General features: G+C 31.5%; 1 protein-coding gene across 16 annotated transcripts in view; it reads right to left on the reverse strand.

Annotated features, from left to right (window-relative positions):
• LOC127730008 (uncharacterized) overlaps window positions 1–25,481 on the reverse strand; it is a 49,367-nt gene that overhangs the window by 18,070 nt on the left and 5,816 nt on the right. For 9 of the 16 annotated variants that reach the window (XM_052238035.1, XM_052238044.1, XM_052238049.1 and 6 more), the window contains exons 4-5: window positions 24,372–24,526; window positions 22,117–22,342 (exon numbers count right to left, since the gene is read on the reverse strand). In XM_052238035.1, coding sequence (XP_052093995.1) covers window positions 22,117–22,342; window positions 24,372–24,526 — 381 coding nt within the window. The other 7 variants (XM_052238043.1, XM_052238041.1, XM_052238040.1 and 4 more) reach the window with 7 other exon arrangements.

The raw sequence follows: 25,481 nt of genomic DNA on the forward strand, positions 1-25,481 counted from the left end.
TCTAATACACAAATATGTGTCAAAACTATGTAATTTTTCCTTCTTTTTTTTTTCTTTAAATATAATTCATAATATTTTACAAGACCCTATAGTTAACACTATGCCTTCCTATAGTATCCATTATGATTATTTTGAAAAAACTCACATGAATTTTAGAAAAATTAGACTTCACAACTCCTCCTGTAGAGAACTTTTAATTTTTCTTAACAAAACAATATTTTTTTGTTTTTCACGAAAGTTTGTTGCAGAAATCTTGTGATGAAGAACAGCTTTGACAGCTGGTTTGGCATGACGACTGTTTCTTTGACAAAAATCTGCAAAAATATAAAAAATTTAGGTGTAATTTTGTAAACTGTATACAGTTTATACCCATCTATTACAGTTTTTGAAACAAAAAATGTCCTTTAATGGTAATAAATCCTATAACTTAGTGTGATAATTTTGCCAACTTTCTTGTATATCTTATATTTCTGATCGTTGTTCCTTTTTAAAGTTTCTCTATAACTCCCATAGATTTAGACCAAAAAAAATCTTCATTCAGGGGAAATAACTTCTATAAGGAGTCTGTTAACAATTTCAGACATGATGACTGATTTGTAGATCTTATTGTGCAGAACATTTCTGCTATATATTGTTGCTGTCTACCTTTCTGAATGTCTGCAACAAATCAACAAAAGGGGTAAAAATGGTCATTAAGGGGCAATAACTGCTTAAAGAAGTTATTTGACATTTTTGGCCATGTTGACTTATTTGTAGATCTGATTGTGCTTAACATCTTTCTATTTATAATTTCTCTTTATCTATAAAAGTTTCTACAAAAAAGGGGGAAAAAATGGATAAAAATCATCTGTCAATGGCAGTAACTCCTATAAGCAGTTAATTGACAATTTTGAACAAGTTAACTTATTTTGTTAAAATGAGTATATTTAGTCTTTCAAGGGCAATAACTCATAATAAGGAGTCCATTTAATTGATGATTCATCCATGTTTACTAATTTGTAGATCAAATTTATTAAACATATTAACCATCAAAAGATTCTCTCTCTCAACTACAGTCTCCTAAAATATTACAAAAAGGGTGAAAATCATCATTAAAGGCAATAACTATTATACAGGGTCATTTGATGATTAACTCCAAGTTGACTTTTGTAGATCTTATTGTTCTAGTCTATTTACTGTTAAAAATTTCTCTCTATTATAATTTAAAGATAATTACCAAAAACTGCATCATTTGCAAAAATTCTACATTTCCGGGACAATAATTCCAAAATGGGTTGTCAGATTTTTCTGAAAATTCTCCAGTAATTAAATAGACCTTGACCTACTGATCATTTTTACCCTGTCAAATTTGCTCTAGCTGCTTTAGTTTTGAGATATAAGCCAAAAACTGCATTTCACACCTATGTTCTTTTTTCAGCAACAACAGTCATGTTTGTTGATGGATCAAATTCCCGGATAAATTTTTTGAACAAGATACCCTAAGGAACATGCAGGTAAAATTTGGTAACATATGGCCCAGTAGTTTCAGAGGAGAATATTTAAAAAATAGTTTATGACAACTGATGGACAGACAATGACAACGGAGGCCAGGTGAGCTAAAATACATAGTCCAGATTCTGATGACATTTTTTTCTTCCATAAAAAGAAAGAGTAGACATAATGCAATAAATCATAAAAAAATAAACATACAAAGGTTGTACGCGTTTTAATATAAAGGCATAATCAGCATTTGTACAATGAAAATATATTTGCAATCTTAATATGAAAATGTTGATGACACTTTTTTTGTGATTTTTGTATTATTAATTCATTGTATACCGTTAAGACAGATTTTGGTATTATAAATTCATTGTATAAGACAGATTTTGGTATTATTAATTCATTGTATAAGACATATTAAAGCTAATCTTGACCATGCAAACATGGGGCTTGTATTTTCATATAAAGTTTTAAAAAGCAGAGTAATATGGCCAAAAAATGTAAAAACTGATGTCCAAGAATGTAGAACTACATTCTGTGGATTCACTATTATTTTTTGGATACCAATTTTGTAGAATTCATCAGTACAGGTGAACCAGAATTTAAATATTCAATGAATTACAAATTTTCTATAGTCTTGAATGCAGACTTTGTTAAAGAGAGGAGAAAGATACTAAAGAGATATTCAAAACCATGAAAACAAATACCCACAAAAATGCAATAAGTTCTGGTTTGAACGAGACAAAATATCACCAAAGTTAACAATATTTAAAAACCAATTTTTGAAGAATTCATCTTCACAGGTGAATCAGAATTTAAGTTTTCCAGGAATTACAAATTTTCTATAGGCTTGAATGCAGACTTTGTCAAAGAGAGGAGAAAGATATCAAATATACCAATATCAAATTAGGAAAGGAGAATTACAAATTGGGGTCAAACCTATCCCCAATTTGCAAAATCAAATTTTGAGTTTATGTATATTAATAAAAAATTGCAGTTTTTACTTAAAATATACCCTTTTCATGGGTTATAATATACAAACATAAAATGACCATGATGACAGGTTCAATAAAATAGTGAAATTCAACCAAAATTTCTACTACATGTATTTGACTCATCAATGTCACCAAATCTGTATAAGGGAGGAAAATTTAAAGAGGGTTACATAACAGTTATTTTGAAAAACTTGGCCTTGTAGTTTTAAAAAGTAAAATAACTAAAATACTGAACTCCAAAGAAAATTCAAAACGGAAAGTCCCTTATCAAATGGCAAAATCAAAAGCTCAAACACATCAAACAAATAGAAAACAACTGTCATATTCCTGACTTGGTATAGACATTTCCTTATGTAGAAAATAGTGGATTAAACCTGGTTTTATAGCTAGCTAAACCTCTCACTTGTGTGACTAAAGGAGATTTATTTCCTGACAAATCAGAATCACATACTGCCTCTAGCAGTCCATGCTGTATGAAATGGCAAATTTTTATAAAAGATCATCCCAAAGCAATATATCTGTTTTTTCATTAAAGGTTTTTCATCTATAAATGTAAGAGGAGATAATAAAATGAAAATATGGACAAGAAAGTACCAAATAAGGATGGAAGATGGACATTAAGTGATGGTATTAGCTAGCAATATCTCCTTTTGATCAATTGATCTAAATGGCAATAAATATATTACAAATTCACAAAGCTGTTCAAACAGAAAAACATTCATAAGGAAAAATAACTCTTACAAAATTCTTAAGGAAAGATAACTCTTGCAAAATTTTACAAAACTCAACAAATGCCCATCCATAGTTGTGTACTTTTCCATAATATTATCTTTTCAAGGAAAAATATATAGAAAAAAGAAAATGTAGTAAGCGACAAATATAATATAAAATAATATAATGAACATGATGAAAATGTGTCACAATTAAAGTATATAATTCTGGATCAAATATTTATTTAATACTACTCTTGTCTTATGTTGGTGACCATCTACAGCTTCAAGGTTTAAGTAACTGTACATGCACACAAAATACATGACATATACACAGAGTAATTCTTCATTTCTCTTAAATAATATTTTTTTAAAGTCATGTGAATTCCTTGCATTTTTTTACATAATTTTCGTTGACAACACAGAAACAATATCACTAATGTATTTCCTATAGAAGATTTCTTTTTTTCATTTTCCACCAAAATCCTCATGAATTGCATTTATTTTCTTCATTCGCTGTTTTGCACGACATGTAATGGATGTTATCTTCTGTGCAAGTGCAGCACGAACTAAAGGTCTTCCATGGCGACCTGTGACACAACAAAAATCTACAATGACACAGTAAACAAGGAATTGTACTTTCACTAAAAAATAGATGTCCAGTGGCAAATATTTCATGCATGTTCACTATTAATGGAAATAACTACATTATAGTTAGATTATGTTCCTGTTTTGTATTTTCTTATTATGTCCACCATTGCACTTTGGTGTTCAATCTTTCGCTTTTCATGTGTGGTTCTAGCTGATACACCACGATGGAGAGCACATTTCACTTGAGACTTGCTGTGTTTACTATTTGAAGTACAAAATTCTGCAAGAACATAATTACATGCATATGTATGAATTTATAAATAAAGCAAACACCTTGCTGTTATATAAAAAAAAGTAAGAAGCACATAATGTACAAACTGAAACTTACAATTTCATGTAAAAGAGGGTAACATTACAAATGGTGGCTTACTTATGAATTTTCTCTATAAAAACAAGAAGATGTGGTATGATTGCTAATTAATGAGACAACTCTCCACCAGAGACCAAATGACGTAGAAGTGATCAACTATAGGTCACTGTATGCCCTTCAACAATGAGCAAAACCAATACTGTACAGCAAGTCATAAAAGGCCCCAAAATGACAAATGTAAAACAATAACGAGATAACAAACGGCCTGTTTTATGTACAAAGCAATAAACAAAAAACAAATATGATATACAGCAACAAATGTCAACCACTGAATTACAGGCTCCTGAATTGGGACAGGCACATACAGGAAGATCTGACTTCATTCATCTGGTTAACTCTTCTGTATGAATATCTACTTTCATTTGTAAAGATATGATAAACTAAACTTAACTGATTCAATTTCACGAAAAACTACCTTTATTGTACATGGCCATTTATAAGTTCTAAAGAAGTATTTTCTATTTATTTCATTCTTTACATTTCAGATTGGATCAAACAATACACCCCAAAGGCTTAAAAATTGGAATTTGCTGCTTCTCAGCTAAGCATGCAGACCTTAGGAGTAAGAGCATAAACAAAACAAAAATACAAAAGAAGAGGTAGTGCATATCATTAACACATTCTCCTCATATAAATAAGAGGATCCAAGGAGCATGTATCACTCACCTGGCTTTTAAGCATAATACTTATTAATGTTCATATAGGATTTTTATAAAGAATGTGTTCCTTTACTGGCTGACTGGGCCTTAAAAATGCAGAAAATTCCTAATGAAACTCAAGACAAATAAGCTTAAGCAGGGGTTCCCCTATCCAGTTTAACTTAGTCTTTTTTGGGAATTTCATCAAAAATAAAACTTATATATATATATATATATATATGCATGTGTCATGTGCCCAAATATCAACATAATATCTTCTTTGCTTGTTAGAGTGTACAGACTCAAAGGGAAAGGTTGCACACAATGGTCTATGTTGAACAATTTTAAAATTATGCAGAAATATAAAACGTTAAAAATGGGGGGAAATCTTTAAAAAAAGACCATATTTTCCAAATCTGGAAAAAATGGACAGAAAATCCTCAAACAATTACATCTAATAGCAGGTGCATAATTTTAATATAATCTGTGCAATATTTCCATGAATTTTTCAAAATACGAGTTGAAAATTGTAGGATGAGATGATTACAAAATTAGTACCATCTTTGGTAACTTTGCTGAAAATATCAAAGTTCAAAGGTCTGGAGAAATGGGAAAATTATAAATCATGATAGCAGGTGTCCAACTTCAAAATGTGTGAATTCAGCAAGCAATCAATCAAATGTGTGCAATCAAGTCACTGCAATCTTGTGAAATTTCAGGGATCTAGATTGAAAAATTGCAGGAAGAATTGATTACATATTAATATGTATCCACTTGCCATCATAACCATACAACCCGACACTACATCACTTTGTGCATTACCCCCAAAAATGTACTACCATTTAATTGACATTGTGTTCATGTAAGCAGAAAGTAAATATAATTTTTCACATTTTAAAATGGAGTACAAAGTTTAAAGTCAATAATTATGCTGAACAAACTATGACAAAATACTTTCTCAATATCAGAATATCAGCTAACATGAAAAAAATTCTATTACAGCCACATCCAACTAATTTAATCAGATTCAGATTGACACATCCGACTTATTCATTGAATCAGATTCAGATTGACACATCCAATAATCTAATCAGATTCAGATTGACACATCCAACTAATTTAATCAGATTCAGATTGACACATCCAACTAATTTAATCAGATTCAGATTGACACATCCAACTAATTTAATCAGATTCCACCATTGACGACAAAATGATCTAACTTTCTAATTATTGTTCCATTGAATAAGTACTGAATACAATTTAGATAAATAATCCATGCAGTCCATCTTTAGTAGGTTTTTCCCCATAAAGGTTATTTCCCTTTACTACACGACACACAGAAAAAATGGAATTTCCCTCTTCAATAAAGCTGTAAGCGTGAATAAGTTCTTCCTATAATTTCTATGAATAGCAATTACTGCTTAATATCAATCTTCGCTAGCCAAGGGTTATGATCCAGTCCCCTCCTCTTTGCCAGCGAAGATGCTTAATATCCACTTTGATGCTGTAGTTTTTTCCAGCAGTTTTTTTTATTCTCCTGAGACGTCCTTGCTGTTATTCCATTATGAAGGGCTTGTCGAACCTCGGGCATGCGATGTCGACTATTTTTTGTACAAAAATCTGTAATGAAATACAGATAAATCTAACAAACATAAATAATCTGAAGAATGTAACTTCATTAAAATAAAGATTTGATCATTTTACACTACTGGCATATTCTTTTATATTTCAATAAAGAGCAAAGTTGAGTCACAAATCTAGGTAATCCACAACTGCCTACGTGTACTGTGTATACACATATATATGTGTACATTAATCAGAAGAGGTGACTATTGTGTAATGAAAAACAATTACAAACAAACGCATCACTAACTCTGCATGATATCCATCCATCAACCTGCTAGTTTAGTTCCAGTTTGTAACTTTCCTAATTTTACTTTGAATCTTTAATCTTTCCGCTGAAGTTCTTGCAGACACACCACGGGCTAAAGCTGTCCTAATTTTAGATTTATTGTGACGGCTATTTGTAGAACAGAATTCTGCAAAGACATAAAAATCCAACCTACTTTGTGAAAATTGCAAATGTTCACTTGAACTGTATTTAATATATACTTTGGCAATCATACCACATCTTCTTATTTTTGTATAAGTCATTGGAGACGTTTAAAGAAAAGAGCTTCAGTGATGAGTTTCATGCTATGAACATCATTCAACTGCATTATCTACAAATCTGTTACACCTATTATTTAACAACACTAAAAAAAATAACCACTATTCTGCTCACTGGAAAGTTGGTAATATTTAAAAAATAAATGAGGTATGTGTATTTGAAATAACTTTAAGAGAGAAACTGGATAATACATAAATGTGATTTAAACATTTCAGTTTTTTCTTCATACATTTACAGCCAACTGTGGACATATATGTTTTAGAGATGTTTTATTAATACTATATATCTATATATCAAAATGTGATACAAATAAAAGAAGATATTGGACATCATGTCAATGTGATATCAATCCAACAAACCATGACAATGACAGAATACACCATAAAAGAGGGGCAAAAGATACCAAGGGGAGATTTAAAACTCATTATTTGAAGAAAAAAACTGACGACTCCATAGCCAAAAAAAATTATGAATAGACGAACAAGTCCACATAAGTTAACATAAGACAACATGTGCTTTTGAATTAAGTTATAACCCAAAGCATCACATTTGCGTTTTCCTTCATACTGTGGATTCATTTATTTTTGTGGGTATCAATATTTCGTGGATTGAAATCCATCCATCAACCTGCTAGTTTAGTTCCAGTTTGTAACTTTCCTAATTTTACTTTGAATCTTTAATCTTTCATTTTTGTGGACATTTGATTTTATGGTTTTGTAAAAGTCTGCTACATTCCTATAGAAAATTTTTAATTCCTGGAACATTTAAATTTGTGGTTCCCCTGTACACTTTGAAATTCATTATACCCAGTATACCTTGGTATCCAACAAATTATAATGAATCTACAGTTATCAAGAGGCCTAGCTTAATTAGTGGGTTAAGTCCCCATACAAATCATAGAATGATAAAACATCCAGGTATGTGAGATGGTCTGGATTTGGGGTACTTCATTTCTGAATTCATTAATTTTTTAGGTACCGGTAGTTTTTCTCTATTCTTTATATTTTTGCTCATTATTCTCTATTCTTTATATTTTAGCACTCCATTATTCTCTATTCTTTATATTTTAGCACTCCATTATTCTCTATTCTTTATATTTTAGCACTCCATTATCTCTATCCTTCATTTTTTTACCCCATTTTTCTGAAGATTTGGCCCATTATTCTCTATTCTGTAAACCCCATCCAGACCCTCATGCAATAGAAGAGTTTACACTCTTCTGCCACTGTTGTAGTATTCTTATCAAAAAAGAATGAAAAAGTAAGGAATATATTTTTTCTCGATAAAATAATACACTAAATAGAAAATGATTGCACACAAACATCCGTAATTTTTCTAAACTTTTATTACTCATAATCTGAACATTTAAATCAGTTACAGAAATGCATATATACATGTATATAGTTTATCATATATTCAATAATTCTACAGACAATCAATTATGATACACATTATAAACATTCAAGATTAGCAGTATGTTATTTGCACATAACCAAATTTTGTTTTCCTTATTCAAATTTGTAAAAAAGTATACATAATGATAAATCTGTAGCTTGTCATTATATTCATGAGATATACTTTATAATTATAGAATAACTAACCAAACTATGGAAATATCAAAAAAGTATTTAAAGAGTGACCAAACAAAACAAAAATTTTTGCAGATTGCTAAAATCAACATGAAAATAGAGAAATTGAACATTTGAATGCATTTTTATAGATTGATTGGTGATTGCTTAAATTTACACCCCATCAGCACAAAAAAGGCTTGTATTTTTATACTTTTCATTGTTTTCAATTTCTTTTGAATTCAGTCATATGTAAATTTTATATTTTCTAAGCTTCTACATGCATGTTTGTTAAATATCAAAGGTTTTTAAATGTCCATGGTGTGAAAATGGCATTTTTCAAAGCATACTTAAAGGAATATATAATATTGCTTGCATTTTTATTACAAATGGAATAATCATAAGATTTTGTATCAAGCATTAAATAACATGTGGAATGGATTATTCAATCACAAACTTTACATAATATTACATATTTAACATGTAAGCAAGTCAAGAGTTTATACATTCCACATGCCTACACAAATTATATTTATTCTTGTGATACCTTTGTTTGAATTACTTTTAATTTAAAAGAAAAATGATTGCATTGTTATACAATTGATGGAACTACATATGAATAACTCTTTCTTTATTTGGTCTTTTTAACTTTTTTGATTCGAGCTTCACTGAAGAGTCTTTTGTGGAAGAAATGAGTGTCCAGTGTACAAAACTTAAATCTTGGTATCGATGATGAGTTTATTTACAACTACTGGGTCGATGCCATAGCTGGTGGAGGTTTACTCCCCTGGGGTATCACCAGCCCAGTAGTCGGCTAGCTTCTTAAAGCTAACCTGAAATGGGTTGGACAAACAGATGGATGGAGGCACACATATACATATAAAAAAACATAAATGCCCCTTTTATTGTAGGCGTGGTATGATAAAAATGCAATAAAAACCACTTTACTACCTATGTTTTAAAACTTGCTTATACAGAAAACCTTTAATAACATAAATATCACTTGTATTTTCATTGAGTCATATTTCCACTTAATTTTTTCCTTGCAGTTTCTTATTAAAAACTACATGACGCACCACTGTTGATGTATTTCATTTTTTAAATCCTCCTCTTAAAAGGTCACTTATGCCATATCCAAACTGAGTTTTAAGTTTCATTAATTTTTGTCTTTCTTGATGTGTTCTAGATGTTATACTGCACACGATAACCTTCCTGCACTGATAACGTGTATGCCGTCCATGACAAATACAAAAATCTGAAAAATAGGAAAATTGACAATTCAATTGTCCCTATTCCACTATAAATATCACTGTTTATGTGTCATTAGGATCTTTAAATTGTGAGATACTTTGTCCAATTAGAATTCTGTGTCTTAAAATCTTCTTTTTTTCTTTACATGTCGTGGAGGTGACAACATTACGTGACGCTTCCCGACACTGAGAACGTGAATGTCTTCCATATTTCTCACAAAAATCTGTAAAATAGCACAATAACTATATGCTCCAGCTTAATTATTTACTATCAGGTTATAAGACCGAAACTTATTATTACCTGGTAAATCTTATATACCTGACATGGTCTTATTTTTTTACTTTGTGAAGATCGTACTGCTGAATGAAAAAAAAAAGACTGCTTTACTTTATTCAAAACTTAATTTCACAAAATAATACTCAAAATTGACAACAACACTTCAAATGGTCTGCACTTTTATTTGCTATGGTCTACATGTTTCGCCTGCAAGGCAGGCATCATCAGGACAATTTTCATACAGAATTTAATTACTGAAGTACTCAAAGTGGTACATTGAATATGACGTTGTCAAGGTGAGAGAAACAATGAAAAGTGAAAGTAGCAATAAAGAGTTATAAATAGATAAGATAAATATAGAAAAATAAAGTTTGTTTACAATGTAACTTGAGTTCGATTTACTTTTATATGATACATGACATTGTTCTAAAGGCTTGGTATCTAAATGAACAACCCTGCATACCAAGGTATCCACTTCAGGGACTCTATCGAAATGATTCACACAGGCGTTGATTCATCAAACAGAGTTTAATTTCACAAAGTACAATACCAAATTTAAATGTTTAAAACAACAAATGTATTATTTACAAGTCCCCCTCCCAAAAAATTTTCCCATATTCTGATTTTTATAAATATCTATTCTAATTGATTTAAGGTTTTGATCAGTTGATGATTGATTGATTGATTTTTGATGTATCTACACCACTTTCAGCACTATTGGCTATTTCTTGACAGAAAGTTTTTATTGGTGGAGGGAGCTGGAGTGCCAGGAGAGAATCACCGACCTTTGGCAGGAAAACTCGCAATCCTTGTCAATTAAGATTGGAGTCGAACGCACCTGCCATGTGTGGGATTCAAACTCACAACCTCAAGTGTTGACAGGCTAGTGATATAGAAGTAGAATAACTTAGACCACTTGGCGATGGAGGTCCTTGATGAGTTGAAACCTTTATACAAATTAGAAGATCTGATAAGAAATGAAGACCCTATCCCTACGAGAAGAGTTAATATTGAATGTTATATAAAGTCCCCCTCCCAAAAAAGGCTCCCCATTTAAAAAATTTCTGATTATCAAGCTAACTTATTTGAGCAGAATCAAACAAAAAGTGAATGCACTTTCCCAGCAACATTAATTTATATAGGATATTTTTACAATTCCACCTGTTAACATCTATGAAAAAACCTCAAAAAAACATTGAAAGTTACAATTTTAATTTCAATATGCAAATAATATCATAGTACACAGAACCGACAATATATTTTTTGTGACATTTTTTCAACATCATGGTATACAGTTAGAAATACAATAAACTAACTCATCAATTCATAATCTTACATTAAAATCTTAGAAAGCATCATAGTAATTAATGTGCTTGAGGCTGGTGAAGAGTACAACAAGCTGTACAAATCATATCATTGATACAGTAAATATGTACATTTATTACAATACCATTTAAGATGTGTTCTACCATGTCAACCATCAAAGATTTAGAATATGCATCAAAAATGTCAATTGTAAGACAGGATAGTTATTGTTTTGTCACCTATCTTTTCACACTCTAATAATTGTTTGGTATTAATACTATCAGGGGTAAAAAATTTAGGAAAGTTAACAAAGTTGAAGAAAGAGTTAGGAAGATCCATTGAAACCTCAAGCATATGATGGCAAGAACTCAAAATGGGCCATTGGAAAATTTGGACCAGGTGATCTGAAAATTCAAAGGCCAAAACAGAATTTGCAGAAAGAAATCTATGAAATAATATTTTTCTTATTCTAATATGACTTTCAATTATGTTTCCTTCAAAATCAAAAAGTATCGTTCAAATTTGTGGAATTTAAAATGACCAAAACATTTTGGTCCATGAAACAAAGGTATTTCCAAAGTCTGGGTTCATGTTGCCTTTTCCGCAGTAAAGATTCCTTTGGTGTTCAAAAAACAAGATTGAGAATATTTCACAGATACAATACTACACAGAAAAATCACAACAATCTATTTGTATAAAGTGTCTAAACATCATTTCGTTGAGAAAACATTATGATCCAAAAATCTTTGCTTCAACAGAGTTCTTTCCCTTTTTAATTTTTCTCTCTCTTTAAATGTTTTAGATGTAACTGCATTGTACAAAACTTTTCTGCACTGTGGCCTTTTGTGTCTTCCATTGGTCACACAAAAATCTGTAAAAGAGTGGAAACTTTCTCAATAACATTAACGGTACCAATTTTTCTGCAACAGATGCGCATTTCAACAATAAATGTCTCTTCAGTGACGTTCAAGCCAAAACATAGGAAAATCCAAAACTTATTAAAATAAATGTGCTTTGCCGAGCGCAACTGGATACGACCGCAGAGGTCCAGTTAGGTTCAGTTATTGTCTGAAAACTAGAAAAATGCTTGTTTTGGCCCCTTTCTGACCCCTAATTCCTGAATGGTTTGGGCAATTACCCCCAAAATTAATCCCAACCTTCTACTTAATTTATTGTCTGGAAACCAAATGTCCTCGGACACGACATGATAGCAATATATGAACGCAAATTTTTTGCGGTCAAATAAAAAATGATGAGCTTATAAACCAAAAAGGACAAAAAGTAGAGCAAAGTTTTATAACACAATATCAGTATTTTCATGCCAGCACAGAAATACTGTTCCAACTATTCCAAAACCTAATGAAAGACGCAGAATAAATATATAGTGTGATGGAATTCAAATTTTAATTAGCACAATAGCCTAATTACAACAATATTTTACTACTACAACTACTGAAAATTCAGAAATTATTGTGAGGTTTTTTATTATTGCCAATAATGCGACTGGATGAGTATCACAATAATATGAACTAACATTCTAAGATCTGACACATATATTTGTATGCAGTTTTTCCTGTATTCCCAATAATTATTCTTACATTTTAGTCTGACATGCCGAAATTGCAATAATAAATGCACGTAAATTTCTGTATTTACAGCGTTTGATTTTTGTCAAATCAATTAAATTTATATCAAAGGTTCCTTATATACATGTATTTTACAATTTCTAAATAATTACCATAACAAAAAATTACAATTTAGTATTATGATTATGTGATCACCAAATCATATTTAAAGTACTCAACAACTAAACTGTTCAGCATTGAATTTTTCTTACATCTTTGTAAGTCTTGTTTTTTTATGATCTATTTCATCATTACATTGTACAAAGACAACTGATTATCAATTAGAAACATAGGAAAATTGTGAGCTTCTAATGATATTAATGATCATACTTCACGACAGAAAATTACCTTCTAATCTAAAAGGAAAATCCTGCAATATTTATTATTTATTTTCTAAAATTTCCAATTAAACTAAATAAACTGTTTACACAGAGATATGTCTCGCCTTTTTGTACTTTTGATAATGCAAATGTTGAAATTAAAAAAGCAATACTTTAACATGTAAGTTATGCAAATATTCAAAGTCAATGAACCATGACTGAAGGTACATGGCAAAACAATCTCCATGGATATGAGATGTGCCAATGCTAATACAACTGCATACCAAATACCATAGACTTATCATAAGTCGTTCCCTTTCAACAAATCTAAACACAAACATTGACTTGTAAACTATGTAAAAGCTTCAAAGTCAACAAACTATGATGAGGGGGTGGGGCTATATAATCTCCATGGAAACGAGACTTGCAAATGCCAATAAATTTGCATACCAAATATCATTGACTTAACATTAGCGGTTCATCTTAAACTGATCTAATCACAAACTAATACATGTAAACTAAGCAAAAGTTTCAAAGTCATTAGACCATGACTGAGGGGGCGGGACCAAATATTCTCCATGGAAATGAGATATGCCAATGCTTATACAACTGCATACCAAATATCATTGACTTACCACTAGTGGTTCCTCTTGAACTGACCTAATCACAAACTAATACATGTAAACTAAGCAAAAGTTTTAAAGTCAATAGACCATGACTGAGGGGGCGGAGTCAAATAATCTCCATGGAAATGAGATATGCCAATGCTTATACAACTGCATACCGAATATCATTGACTTATCACTAGTGGTTCCCCTTTAACTGACCTAATCACAAACTAATACATGTAAACTAAGCAAAAGTTTTAAAGTCAATAGACCATGACTGAGGGGGCGGAGTAAAAAAATCTCCATGGAAATGAGATATGCCAATGCTTATACAACTGCATACCAAACATCATTAACCAACCACTAGTGGTTCACCTTAAACTAGACCTAATCACAAACTAATACATTGTTGACGCCGCCACTGCCGCCCTTAAACTAGACTTAATCAACAAACTAATACATTGTTTACGATGCCGCAGGAAACAGCATACCTATGTCTCGCATTTTTACTCCGTCAAGGCGAGACAAAAAATGCCAATATGCTTTCTACACATGTGTTTGTCTAATCTGTTGTGATCTCAGCTGAACATACAATACATGTACAAAATCATTTGTGGTGTTACAATATACAAAATTAAATTCAAAAGATTTTTCTGAATATTTAAACACTGCAAATATGAAATTACAAACCTTGAAAATACAAGTACCTTAAGTTAAAACATTTCACTAAGATAAAAAAATCTATAAACACAAAATTTTATATATTAAGTCTACAGTTTATGTTGACAACCAGAATTATGAAATTTTAGAAGCTACTTTAATATCTAACTCCCATGATATTCTAACACTTTAACATTTAAGCACAAATAAAAGTTTAGAGCTAATTTCCTAAAGCTTGTAGATTAAGACTTTGGTTGGCTTGCTTGCTTTGTTTGTGTAAATGTTTGCTCCAGCATTGTAATTAAGATTGACATCTGCAAACAATATAAATAGGCGGAGACCTGCATACATTATAGTTAAATTTGATCATTTGATAAACAGGGATAACTCTGTCAATTTACATTGTTTGCAGATGTCAATCTTAATTACAATGCTTGAGCAAACATTTATACAAACAAAGCAAGCAAGCCAACCAAAGTTGTAATCTACAAGCATTAGGAAATTAGCTCTAACTAGTCATGCAATTTGAACATGAAGTCTGATTTACAGATCAGACTGATCTTATGATTCATTATGATGGATAAATGTACAATTTCAAAACAGACATACAGGTAAATGTATGATGTACACAATACTCATCTGTTATAATTTTATACATATACATACAGTATTTAACGAATCCGAAGTCTTATATTTCTGATATCTTATTTCCCACAAAACAATTATCATGACAATACTAGACTTAAAAGTTGTAATACGTTTAGTAAGTCAGAACATAATGTGACTTGTTTGAGTCAGTTTGCACAACAGTATTTACCTCAATGAAATATTAAAATAATAAATGTTTTGCTCTTAATACATTTAGCTTAAAGTGGATGAGAATATATCTTTTATTAACATAGTCTTATCATGAATAAGTGTCTTGTTTTTCCTTGGAAGATTTGAAGTATTGTCATGTAATGTATCCAATATTGTATTTTGTAAATCTTTTGATATTCAGAAAATTGTATGATCCATTTTTTCTCACCTGGTTTTTCTTTGTATTTTGAAATAATTGAAAGTGATGAGATAAATATATTATGTTTAGATTCTGGAAAGGAGAAGGTATGATGTCAGATGAGCCCCACTTTTTAAAACTCTTTAATTCGAAACTAGTAATCACCATATTTTTATGGAGATTGATAACAAAGTGGTAGTAATGACTGCTTCAAATCAGAACAAAAATGACCTCTCGAAGTCAAAATGCATTAAAAAGGGGCATAAATCTTATTAGAATATGAAGATATTAAGTCACAATATTTTGTGCAAAATCTGACCTGTGGAAGTCATTTTATGATAAATTAAAGTCTGACATAAACTGACCTGTACAAGTCATATTCTGTTGAGTGCAAGAAGGGAGACAACACTTACATCAAATTATATCTGACCTATGGAAGTCATTTTATTCTGACTTGTTTATGTCAGAGCTCTGACTGATTATATCTAATCTTGTATTTTTCAAAAACCTAATACAAAGTGTGAAAATGAAAGGAATTGTAAATTGCTAACGGACCTTTCTAGTGTAACAATTTCATGGAATAGACCCAACTTATTAACTCACATACTAAATAGATAGTAAAACGTTTATATCTGTCTCAAATAATACTATATGTCTCACAAAAACATTTCACAAATATACAGATGCATAAATGTTCTATACAGTGTACACCACAAAAGTATGTAATATGTATACTATGGATATTTTTATGAGTGTTTTAAGGTATTCCTCAGTTAAAGGGATGTCAAAAAGTTTCTGCCAAATAAAAAACCAACAATTTATCGATTTTTTTTACTTTTATTGATAATGGGTTATTGAAAATTATGATCAAGATTAACTTTTTTTTAAATTTCATAATTGATAATGGATAATCACTTATATAGGTAATGTATGACTATCTGATTTTCCAATTAAGGTCTTTAACTACAGTAAATAGACGCTGTCTATCAGATGCCATGAAATGTTACTTAGTTTTGTACGAGTTACATTCCTTTGATCACATTTTTAATGTTGCAACCAGAGATTTTTCGACAGGAAAATGATAAATTTGGTTAGAAGTATTTATTTTCTCAGAATTATAACCTCTCAGCTGAAACTATTGAAGAAATATTAGATGGTTTTAAAAAATGATTATGAAAATAATCATGTAACTGATCTTCAAAAAGAAAATCATGTCAGAGTCGGTGGGTGGTAGAGCTTGGCTTTTTAGCCAATCAGTTGAAAAACTGTAAGAATTGTATCTCCATATCATTTCTACACAATTGTGAACATGAAAAAAAGTGTGGTCTCTGCAGTATACTACAATATGAATCATACCAAAACTGTCCCTACAGAAACCCTGTTTTCAATGGGAAAAGACCTGCAGAAATTAAGAAGAAAGAGATGCAAGTTTGGCATATAATTACTATTTAATTTGTTTGATCAATAGCATACTGTATTACTATAAGGTAAACAAATTATTTTTATTTAAAGATAAATTATTGAATTTAAATGTTTAAAAGCTTATAACTTTGGTCCTGACCAAAAACCTCAAATCAATATAAACATGATAAATGTGGAGATGATTTACCTTATAAAGCAACAGGCTTCTTTTGACTGGCCTTTAGTCTAAGCAATCGTTTTCTTCCCCAACTATTGGTTGCCGTTACGTAACTTCCCATTGCTTGATATATTTTTGCACGAGAGTGATGACTATATTTCAAACAGAAAACTGCAAAAAATATCCGTATATTGGTGGTCTGTTATCTCCAGGTCACAGTCGTCTTCACATCACATATGCAGTGTACATGTTATAAAACATGTACATTATTTTACAACACCATTACACATTACGTGTTAGATATACAATGTATATGCCTTTCATGTCATAGGAGAATCCATATTTTAGATGTGAAGAAATGTATTCATATTAAAAAGCCTACCTCAGATCTTAACAAATAGAATTTATGTTTCTTTCAAACAGGCATATCATAATAATTCACACACCTACACTCCATATAAGCATTTCAAACATGTCAAAAAGAACACATATCATATTAGGGAATAGCTTTATGCCACCTTCATCACAAACATGTACATGTACTTGAAAACATGCATGTAGATCTTTATAAAATATACACATGATTTGCAGTTTAATCTAAACAATCATGCATGCATATATATTGTCATACGTACAAAGTCTAAACCTTAACTTTTAATTAAATTAGCATGATAATAAAAATGCTAAATGAAAATTTTCAGAGTTTGTAATTTTTTCTAAAAATTACTGTAAATTCAGAAATTATTGCAAGGTTTTTGTTAATGAGAATAATGCGACTGGACGTCTGCAATAATAAGAGCTCACATTCTGAATTCGATATATATATCTGTATGCAGATTTGCCTGAAATCGCAATAATTATAAATCTTACATTTTTGTCCATTCTTCAAAAATTGCAACAATAAAAATATACACAGTAATTTCTGAATGAACAGTATACAATTATACCATGTATACAAATCAGTTATAAACATGATATAAATGTAGAATAACAACATGAGTGCTTGGAAGATCATATAAATAATTGTGTGTTTAATCTGATTGGTAGATTTACAATACTTTAAAAATAATTAATGACATACATGTATGTATGTTACTTTCATGTTTTAGAAGTTTGTGAAATTCAAAGATGACACAGACGCAGAAACACACAATTTTTTATTTGACCTTACATATGCATGTGTTGGCTGTGGCTTGTTGCTTCAAAATCCCCAGATATACAGGACAGCTACTAAACTATTAAGGGTGTGATTACAATTTAACCTGTACAAGCAGTCCAAAGGACAAATTATAGAAGAGAATGTGTTATATAAAATTAAAAAAAAAAATCACCTACCTATTCAATTTACTCTTCAATTTTCAATCTTTTGTTCCCATCTTCATTTGAAAAAGTCACGCCCTTAAAACAGCGGAGGGTTTTCACATATCTTGTTTCTTCTTTTTATTTTATATTGAAGTATTGTTTCATATGCTATTGATTTATTGCAAACTTATAAATGAAACATCTATGACTGCAAGTGCTCTTCATACAACGTTAACACAATGCATAGAAAACTAGCATTAACCTTGATTTCACTTGTAATTGCATGGATATTATAGCATTAACATGTATTTTTATAGGGTTTAAAAGCGTTGATCATTTGCAAATTTGTGGTATGAAGCACCTTCCCTCTCTTCCATATGTCTTCATACAAAATGTGTTTTTGTCAATGTTTTGACTAGGCCAACAAAACAAGTGAAACTGCGAGCTACTGCTCACTGATGATACCCCCGCCCAAATATTTGGGTAAACAGGAAGTTGTTGAGTGATGAATCTGAAAACGCATCACACGCTATAGCTGACTTATATATAAACCCTGAAACCAATTTCAGAAATCCTTATGATGCAGTTCCTGAGAAAGCTGCAACGAAAAATATTTATGGGACGGATGGACGGACTGACGGATGGACTGGCGGATGGATGGACGGACAGACAGAGGTAAAACAGTATACCCCCACTTTTTTAAAGCGGGGGTATAATTACAAAAAGAAGCATTCTATTCGGTAATAAATTAAAAGGTAAACAGGTAAAATGTTAAACAGTTTAAACCTAAACACCCTTAGACTGACTGGGGTCAAAATAGGTTCAAATGAGTCCAGTGGTGTCAGAGAAGAAAATATAATTGATGACTGCCAAGTGATGTCTTAAGGTTATGTTAAATAATAAACAATCAGAGCTCTGACATAAACATGTCAGTATCTACAAAGACTCATGCAAGTCAGATTATGCATTTTTTACAAAGGAGTGATGGCATTTTAAGACTTGATAAAGTCAGAATGTGCCAGACTTATTTAGGTCAGACACTGTTCAGTGGATTGTGAAATTATCAGTATTTTAAGATTTATAGCAAACCTACTCAATAAATAACAATGAACATGTGTATGATGCTTACAATATCAAAATCTATCTTTACATGCTGGTTTTCAAGTAACTCTACTAATGGTACATAACATTTTCCCCCAATTTATCACAAATACATACTTAAATAAAATGGTTAATTACACATGATTTAGTTTTTTAAGGGTCTAATTCATATTTTTTGTTGATAAAAAGTGTTTTTAAAATGGTTATGTAGATGCTTAACTTTTAAAATGGGTTCATGGCCCAAAAAGATAGACATTTTAGGTTATATTTTGACTTGTAAAATTTTAAATATCTTTGTTGAGACGGAAAAAAATGGCATGATATCTCATCTGAATTGTAGAAATTGGTTTTTGTTTAAAAAATAATGGGAGGTAACTAATGACACCAAACATTCTGACTACTATTAGTCAGAAAATTCAGGCTTCAGTTTATGTCAGAGCTCTGACTGATTAAAAATAGTTTCAATCATTTGAACTCAATCCAGCTGCTAATTTAAGAATATGTTGTGCTTCTCCAAAAAAAACAAATACTTTGACCATCAATCCAAAATTTGAAAATGAAGTTCTTAAACCAGGTATGCAGTTTTCCCTGAAGGGCCCCTTTAATTTAAATTTATTATGGTCATATAGCTCAATAGTACTTGTCATTTCAAGTCTTGTCACAAAATACAACCCTAAATTTGTATTAAGTTTTATTTTCAGTGGTGGCCATCTTGGTTGGCAGACAGGGTCATGAGGCAAGTCAAAGTGAAGATAATTAAATGATTTTTTGCAATATTTTTCTATTTTTAGTAAAGGTTTCCAATCATCACCAAAATTACAAATTTGGTAGAGGACCATCTAAGTAACATTCCTATCAGTAGACATTCATATTGTCTTGTGGTTATGACAAGAAGATTTTTGAAATTTCAACCAATCAGAACACACTATCGGCACAACAGCCATGTAAAATTAGATCAGAACCAAAACAATAAATTCTGAACCAGATCTTCCCAGGAACATTGCTAGCAAGTTTGGTGCTATGTGTTATGTGGTTTCAGAGAAAATAAAATGCTCTGCTGGGCGCAGCTTGATATGACCGCAGAGGTCGAACCCTGAACAGTTGGGCAAGTATGGACACAACATTCAAGCTTGATGCAGCACTAAATTTGGATTGTAATTAAATATTTGAGACAGCATAGGTTTCTGTCACAGAATGAATGTGGTCTAAGAACTTAAAAAATTTTAATTTACCTATTCAAACCATATCATTATTATTTGCTTTTATATATATATCAGAAATAACCAATTTAAAAAGGAAAATTTTAAAGAAAAAAAAGGAAAAAAAAAAAATCCCCCCCCCCCAAATTTTTTGAACCCCCTTATGATTCATCACCCCCAAACTCAATCCCAGCCTTCCCTTGGTGGTATGGTACCTTGCAGTACAATTTCAGAGAGATCGATACACTTGAACACAAGTCATTGTCTGAAAAATGCTTGTTTTTTGGCCCCTTTTTGGCCCCTAATTCCTTAACGTTTAGGGCAATTACCCCCAAACTCAAACCCAGCTTTCCCTTTGTGATATGGAACCTTGTAGTACAATTTCATAAAGATCCATACACTTATACACAAGTTATTGTCCGGAAACTAGAAAAATGTTTGTTTTTTTGCCCCTAATTCCTAAAATTGTGAGGCAATTACCCCCAAAATCAATCCCAGCCTTCCCTTTCTGGTATGGTACCTTGCACTTCAATTTCAGAGAGATCCATACACTTGAACACAAGTTATAGTCTGGAAACTAGAAAAATGCTTATTTTTGGCCCCTTTTTGGCCCCTTATTCCTAAACGTTTTGGGCAATTACCCCCAAACTCAATTCCAGCTTTCCCTTTGAGATATGGAACCTTTTAGTACAATTTCATAAAGATTCATACACTTACACACAAGTTATTGTCATGAAACTAGAAAAATGCTTGTTTTTTGCCCCTTTTTTGGCCCCTAATTCCTAAAATTATGAGGCAATAACCCCCAAAATCAATCCCAGCATTCCCTTTGTGAAATGGAACCTTGTGGTACAATGTCAGAGAGATCCATACACTAACACACAAGTTATGTCTGGAAGTTACAAAAATGCTTATTTTTGGCCCCTTTTTGGCCCCTAATTCCTTAACTGTTGGTACCATAACCCCCAAAATCAATCCCAACCTTTCTTTTGTGGTATTGAACCTTATGGTAAAATTTCATAGAGATCCATTCACGTAAACTAAAGTTAGAGTGCGAAAACCAATGTGTCTTCGGACGATGACGACGATGACGCCAATTTTATACCAATATACGACCACCAAAATTTTTTTGCGGTCGTATGAAAATTAAAATGTAAAAAGTTAACAGACAGACAGACGACAGACACAAAGTGATGGCAAAAGCTAACCCTGGCTTATAGCCATGGTGAAAAGAGAGTTCCTTTCATGAAGTCAGGTCCCATGTATTTTCCAACAAACCAAGCCAACAATAAAGAAAATGGATAATTACCTAGAATGGCCTCTATTATTTGTTGGTTTAAAATTTTCTTCCCTCGTCCAGCTTTAGACAATGTAGCACCAACCAATTCTTTCCTTGACCAGAATACATTTAGAAGATATCGAGCCATTTTTTCTCCACTGTATGTTCCAGTTTGACTCTCTGCTCCTACTTTAAATGCTTGCTGAATGTTTTTATCAAATACATAAACACCACTGCCATTGACCAATTCAACCATCTGAAAATACATTTACATAAACATATTCTATAAAAATATATTTATTTTACTGTGGATTCATTATTATTCGTTGGATACCAATTTTCATGGATTTCGTGGGTACAGGTGAACCACGAAATTAAATGTTCAACGAATAACAAATGTTTTATAGGCTTGTATGCAGACTTCAGCATAACCACGAAATTAAATATCCACGTACATGTAAGTTTTCCTTAATCCACGAAAATTGGTACCCACGAAAATAAGTGAATCCACAGTAACAAAAACAAAAGATTTTCTGGAACATAAGAATATCAAGAATAGCAGGAGAAAATTTTTAAATGCAGAAGAAAAGGAAATAGACATAAGTATAAAGGACAAAAATGTAATAACGCGTTGTTTATGAAATAATTGTTATAAGATGTCATGTACTGGTAACAACCTTGGTGTCAGCAGGCTCATGGTTGCATGTTTACTTAGTGTTGAGGAGTTCATGGGTTTGCTCACCAGACAGGTCATACCAAAGATTTGAAAATGGGTATTTGCTGCTTCTTTGCTAATTCAATTTCAAGGCATTTAGGAGTAAGAGTAGTATATTGTGACATATGTTCCTGCAGACTGTTACCTTGTGAACAAGCATGTTAAAAATCTGTCTCAGGTTGTCTGTCTATTACAAACAGTCAGGGGTACTACTTGTACAAGTAATCTTTATTTACTTGAAGAAGTAAAAAAAAATATACTTATATAAGTTAATTATAATGTTTGAATAATCTCCCCTTAATTTTCTCAAAAACTAATTGTATAAGTAAATTTTTTTTACAATCCCACAAAAATTCTCAAGTTTTGAGATGTAAAAACCATGCCTTTAATGGTTTTTTCCGTTTGAATGGTTTTACAATAGTAATTTTTTGGGGCCCTTTATAGCTTGCTGTTCGGTGTGAGCCAACACTCCGTGTTGAAGGCCATACCTTGACCTATAATGGTTTACTTTTATAAATTGTAACTTGGATGGAGAGTTGTCTCATTGGCACTCATACCACATCTTCCTATATCTCTTTAATGATTTTCCCAGGTTAGCTCATAATTTTTTATTAGAGTTCAATGTTTCATCTCATTAATTCAACAAAGAAACTGATTGCGCAAAGATCTTAAGTATTTGCGCAAGGCCTTCAAAATTGCTCCTTGGGGGCTTGTAAATGAGCAGTGTTCTGAAGATATCAGACAAATGAGATTTTCATTGTCCATGAAATTACACTTAAATAATTAGTTAAGACATCTGCAAAGGACAGACAATTTAAAATTCTATTAGAGCAAAGAAGTCCTAAGAATTCAAGAAAAGAAGATAGGATGACTTTTTCACTTATATAAGTAAAAAAATCTGAATGTCTAAGGGACATAACTAAGCCAATTTTTCTTTTACCTATACAAGTAAATAAAATACACTTGTATAAGTATCCTACAAATTTACTTATATAAGTATATTAATATTACTTCTTCAAGTAAATAAAAATTACTTGTACAAGTAGTACCCCTGACTGACAAAGCAAGACTTATATTCATATCAAATTTACATGTTCTTGCTCACTTGCCGAAAAGGTTCATATTGCGGCTTGAGGCTGATATTTTACAATATCTATTCACAGAAAACCGGATAATCTGTTTATTGGGCTATTTCTGGTCATTTCTCCTTCCCTTAGACCGTTACAAAAATAAACTTGATAGCATCTATTTAAACATTGTGACGTCACTGATTACTTTTCTTCACACTCTTCATACATTGTGACGTCGTTGATAAGTTCTGTTCACTTCTCAGAGCCATGAAATGATGATACGAGAATAATGTAGCGACTGAGATAAAGTGAAGCATGATAAACAAGTAATATTTGCCACTGCATATTAAACATCAATTCAACCATCTAAGATTGATGATTGATTGTTGGTTGCTTTACGCCACTTCAGCAAAAAAAGGATATATCGCGGCAATATATCTTTAAGATGAATTGTTGTAAGATTAATTATCAGATATAAACAGAGCAAGGGTCAAAAGTACCTGATATGCTTTGGCCGTTTCTGGGTCCACTAAACCTTGTTTAGGGAGGCCTCCAGGCTCTTCAGCAAAGGACTGTGATTGACTTTGTAAAGGCTGCTGTGAGTCTGGTAGTGTGTCCATTAATGATGGTTGTGATATACTTGCAAGGCTTGCATCTGCAAAAAGAAAATTATTTTCTTATCCCATTTCAAAATGTTCAAAGAAAAATTTGAATGAGTTTTAAATGACCACTTCTTCATATTCAAACTTGTATACAATATCATTCAAACTATTTGACATTATTTTTATCAGCAATTTGTATTAACAGTATGTTGATCAAAATATTAAATAAAATGAAATAGTAAGAAAAACTATTTATGTGTACATAGCATTGTGAAGTTATTCGGTTGTATGAATGAAGCCGCATGCATTTCATTGATCAATTGACGCGGATGGACATGAGCGTGTGACGTTGCTGCATTGATACATGATGTCATTGCCTAATATTTTAGTGTATCAAGTCCTGTCCATGATCAAGAAAAATAATAGGCAGTAAGATCTAAGGGAAAATAACCCACATAGTACATGTATCGTGTTTGGTTTTTTTTTAGAAAGTGTATATATATGAATCCAGCTTTATTCATGTTATTCATAAACACATAGATAACTTTTCCTAAATTGATCTAAGGGAGGCTTGTTAAGGTGACATATATGTTCAACAGCCATCATTTGCCAGGGAAAATACAAATGAGAAAGAACAAGAATGTGTCCATAGTACACTATCATTTTCTATGTTCAGTGGACCGTGAAATTGGGGTCAAAACTCTAATTTGGCATTAAAATTAGAAAGATCATATCATAGGGAACATGTGTACTAATTCAAGTTGATTGGACTTCTACTTCATCAAAAACTACCTTGACCAAAAACTTAAACCTGAAAAACTTTAACCTGAAGAGGGACAGACAGACGAACGAACAAATGAACGGACGAACAGACCGAAAAACATAATGCCCCTAGGTGGGTCATAAAAATCCCTAAATAGCTACTTTACATCATTATTACAACAATTCATAAACCATAAATAACCTGAGGAGCACTGTAGAAAAGATCAGGAATAGTCTAATTAGTAT

The sequence above is a fragment of the Mytilus californianus genome, unplaced genomic scaffold (assembly GCF_021869535.1).
Source record: "Mytilus californianus isolate M0D057914Y unplaced genomic scaffold, xbMytCali1.0.p SCAF_2, whole genome shotgun sequence".
Classification (NCBI taxonomy): domain Eukaryota; kingdom Metazoa; phylum Mollusca; class Bivalvia; order Mytilida; family Mytilidae; genus Mytilus; species Mytilus californianus.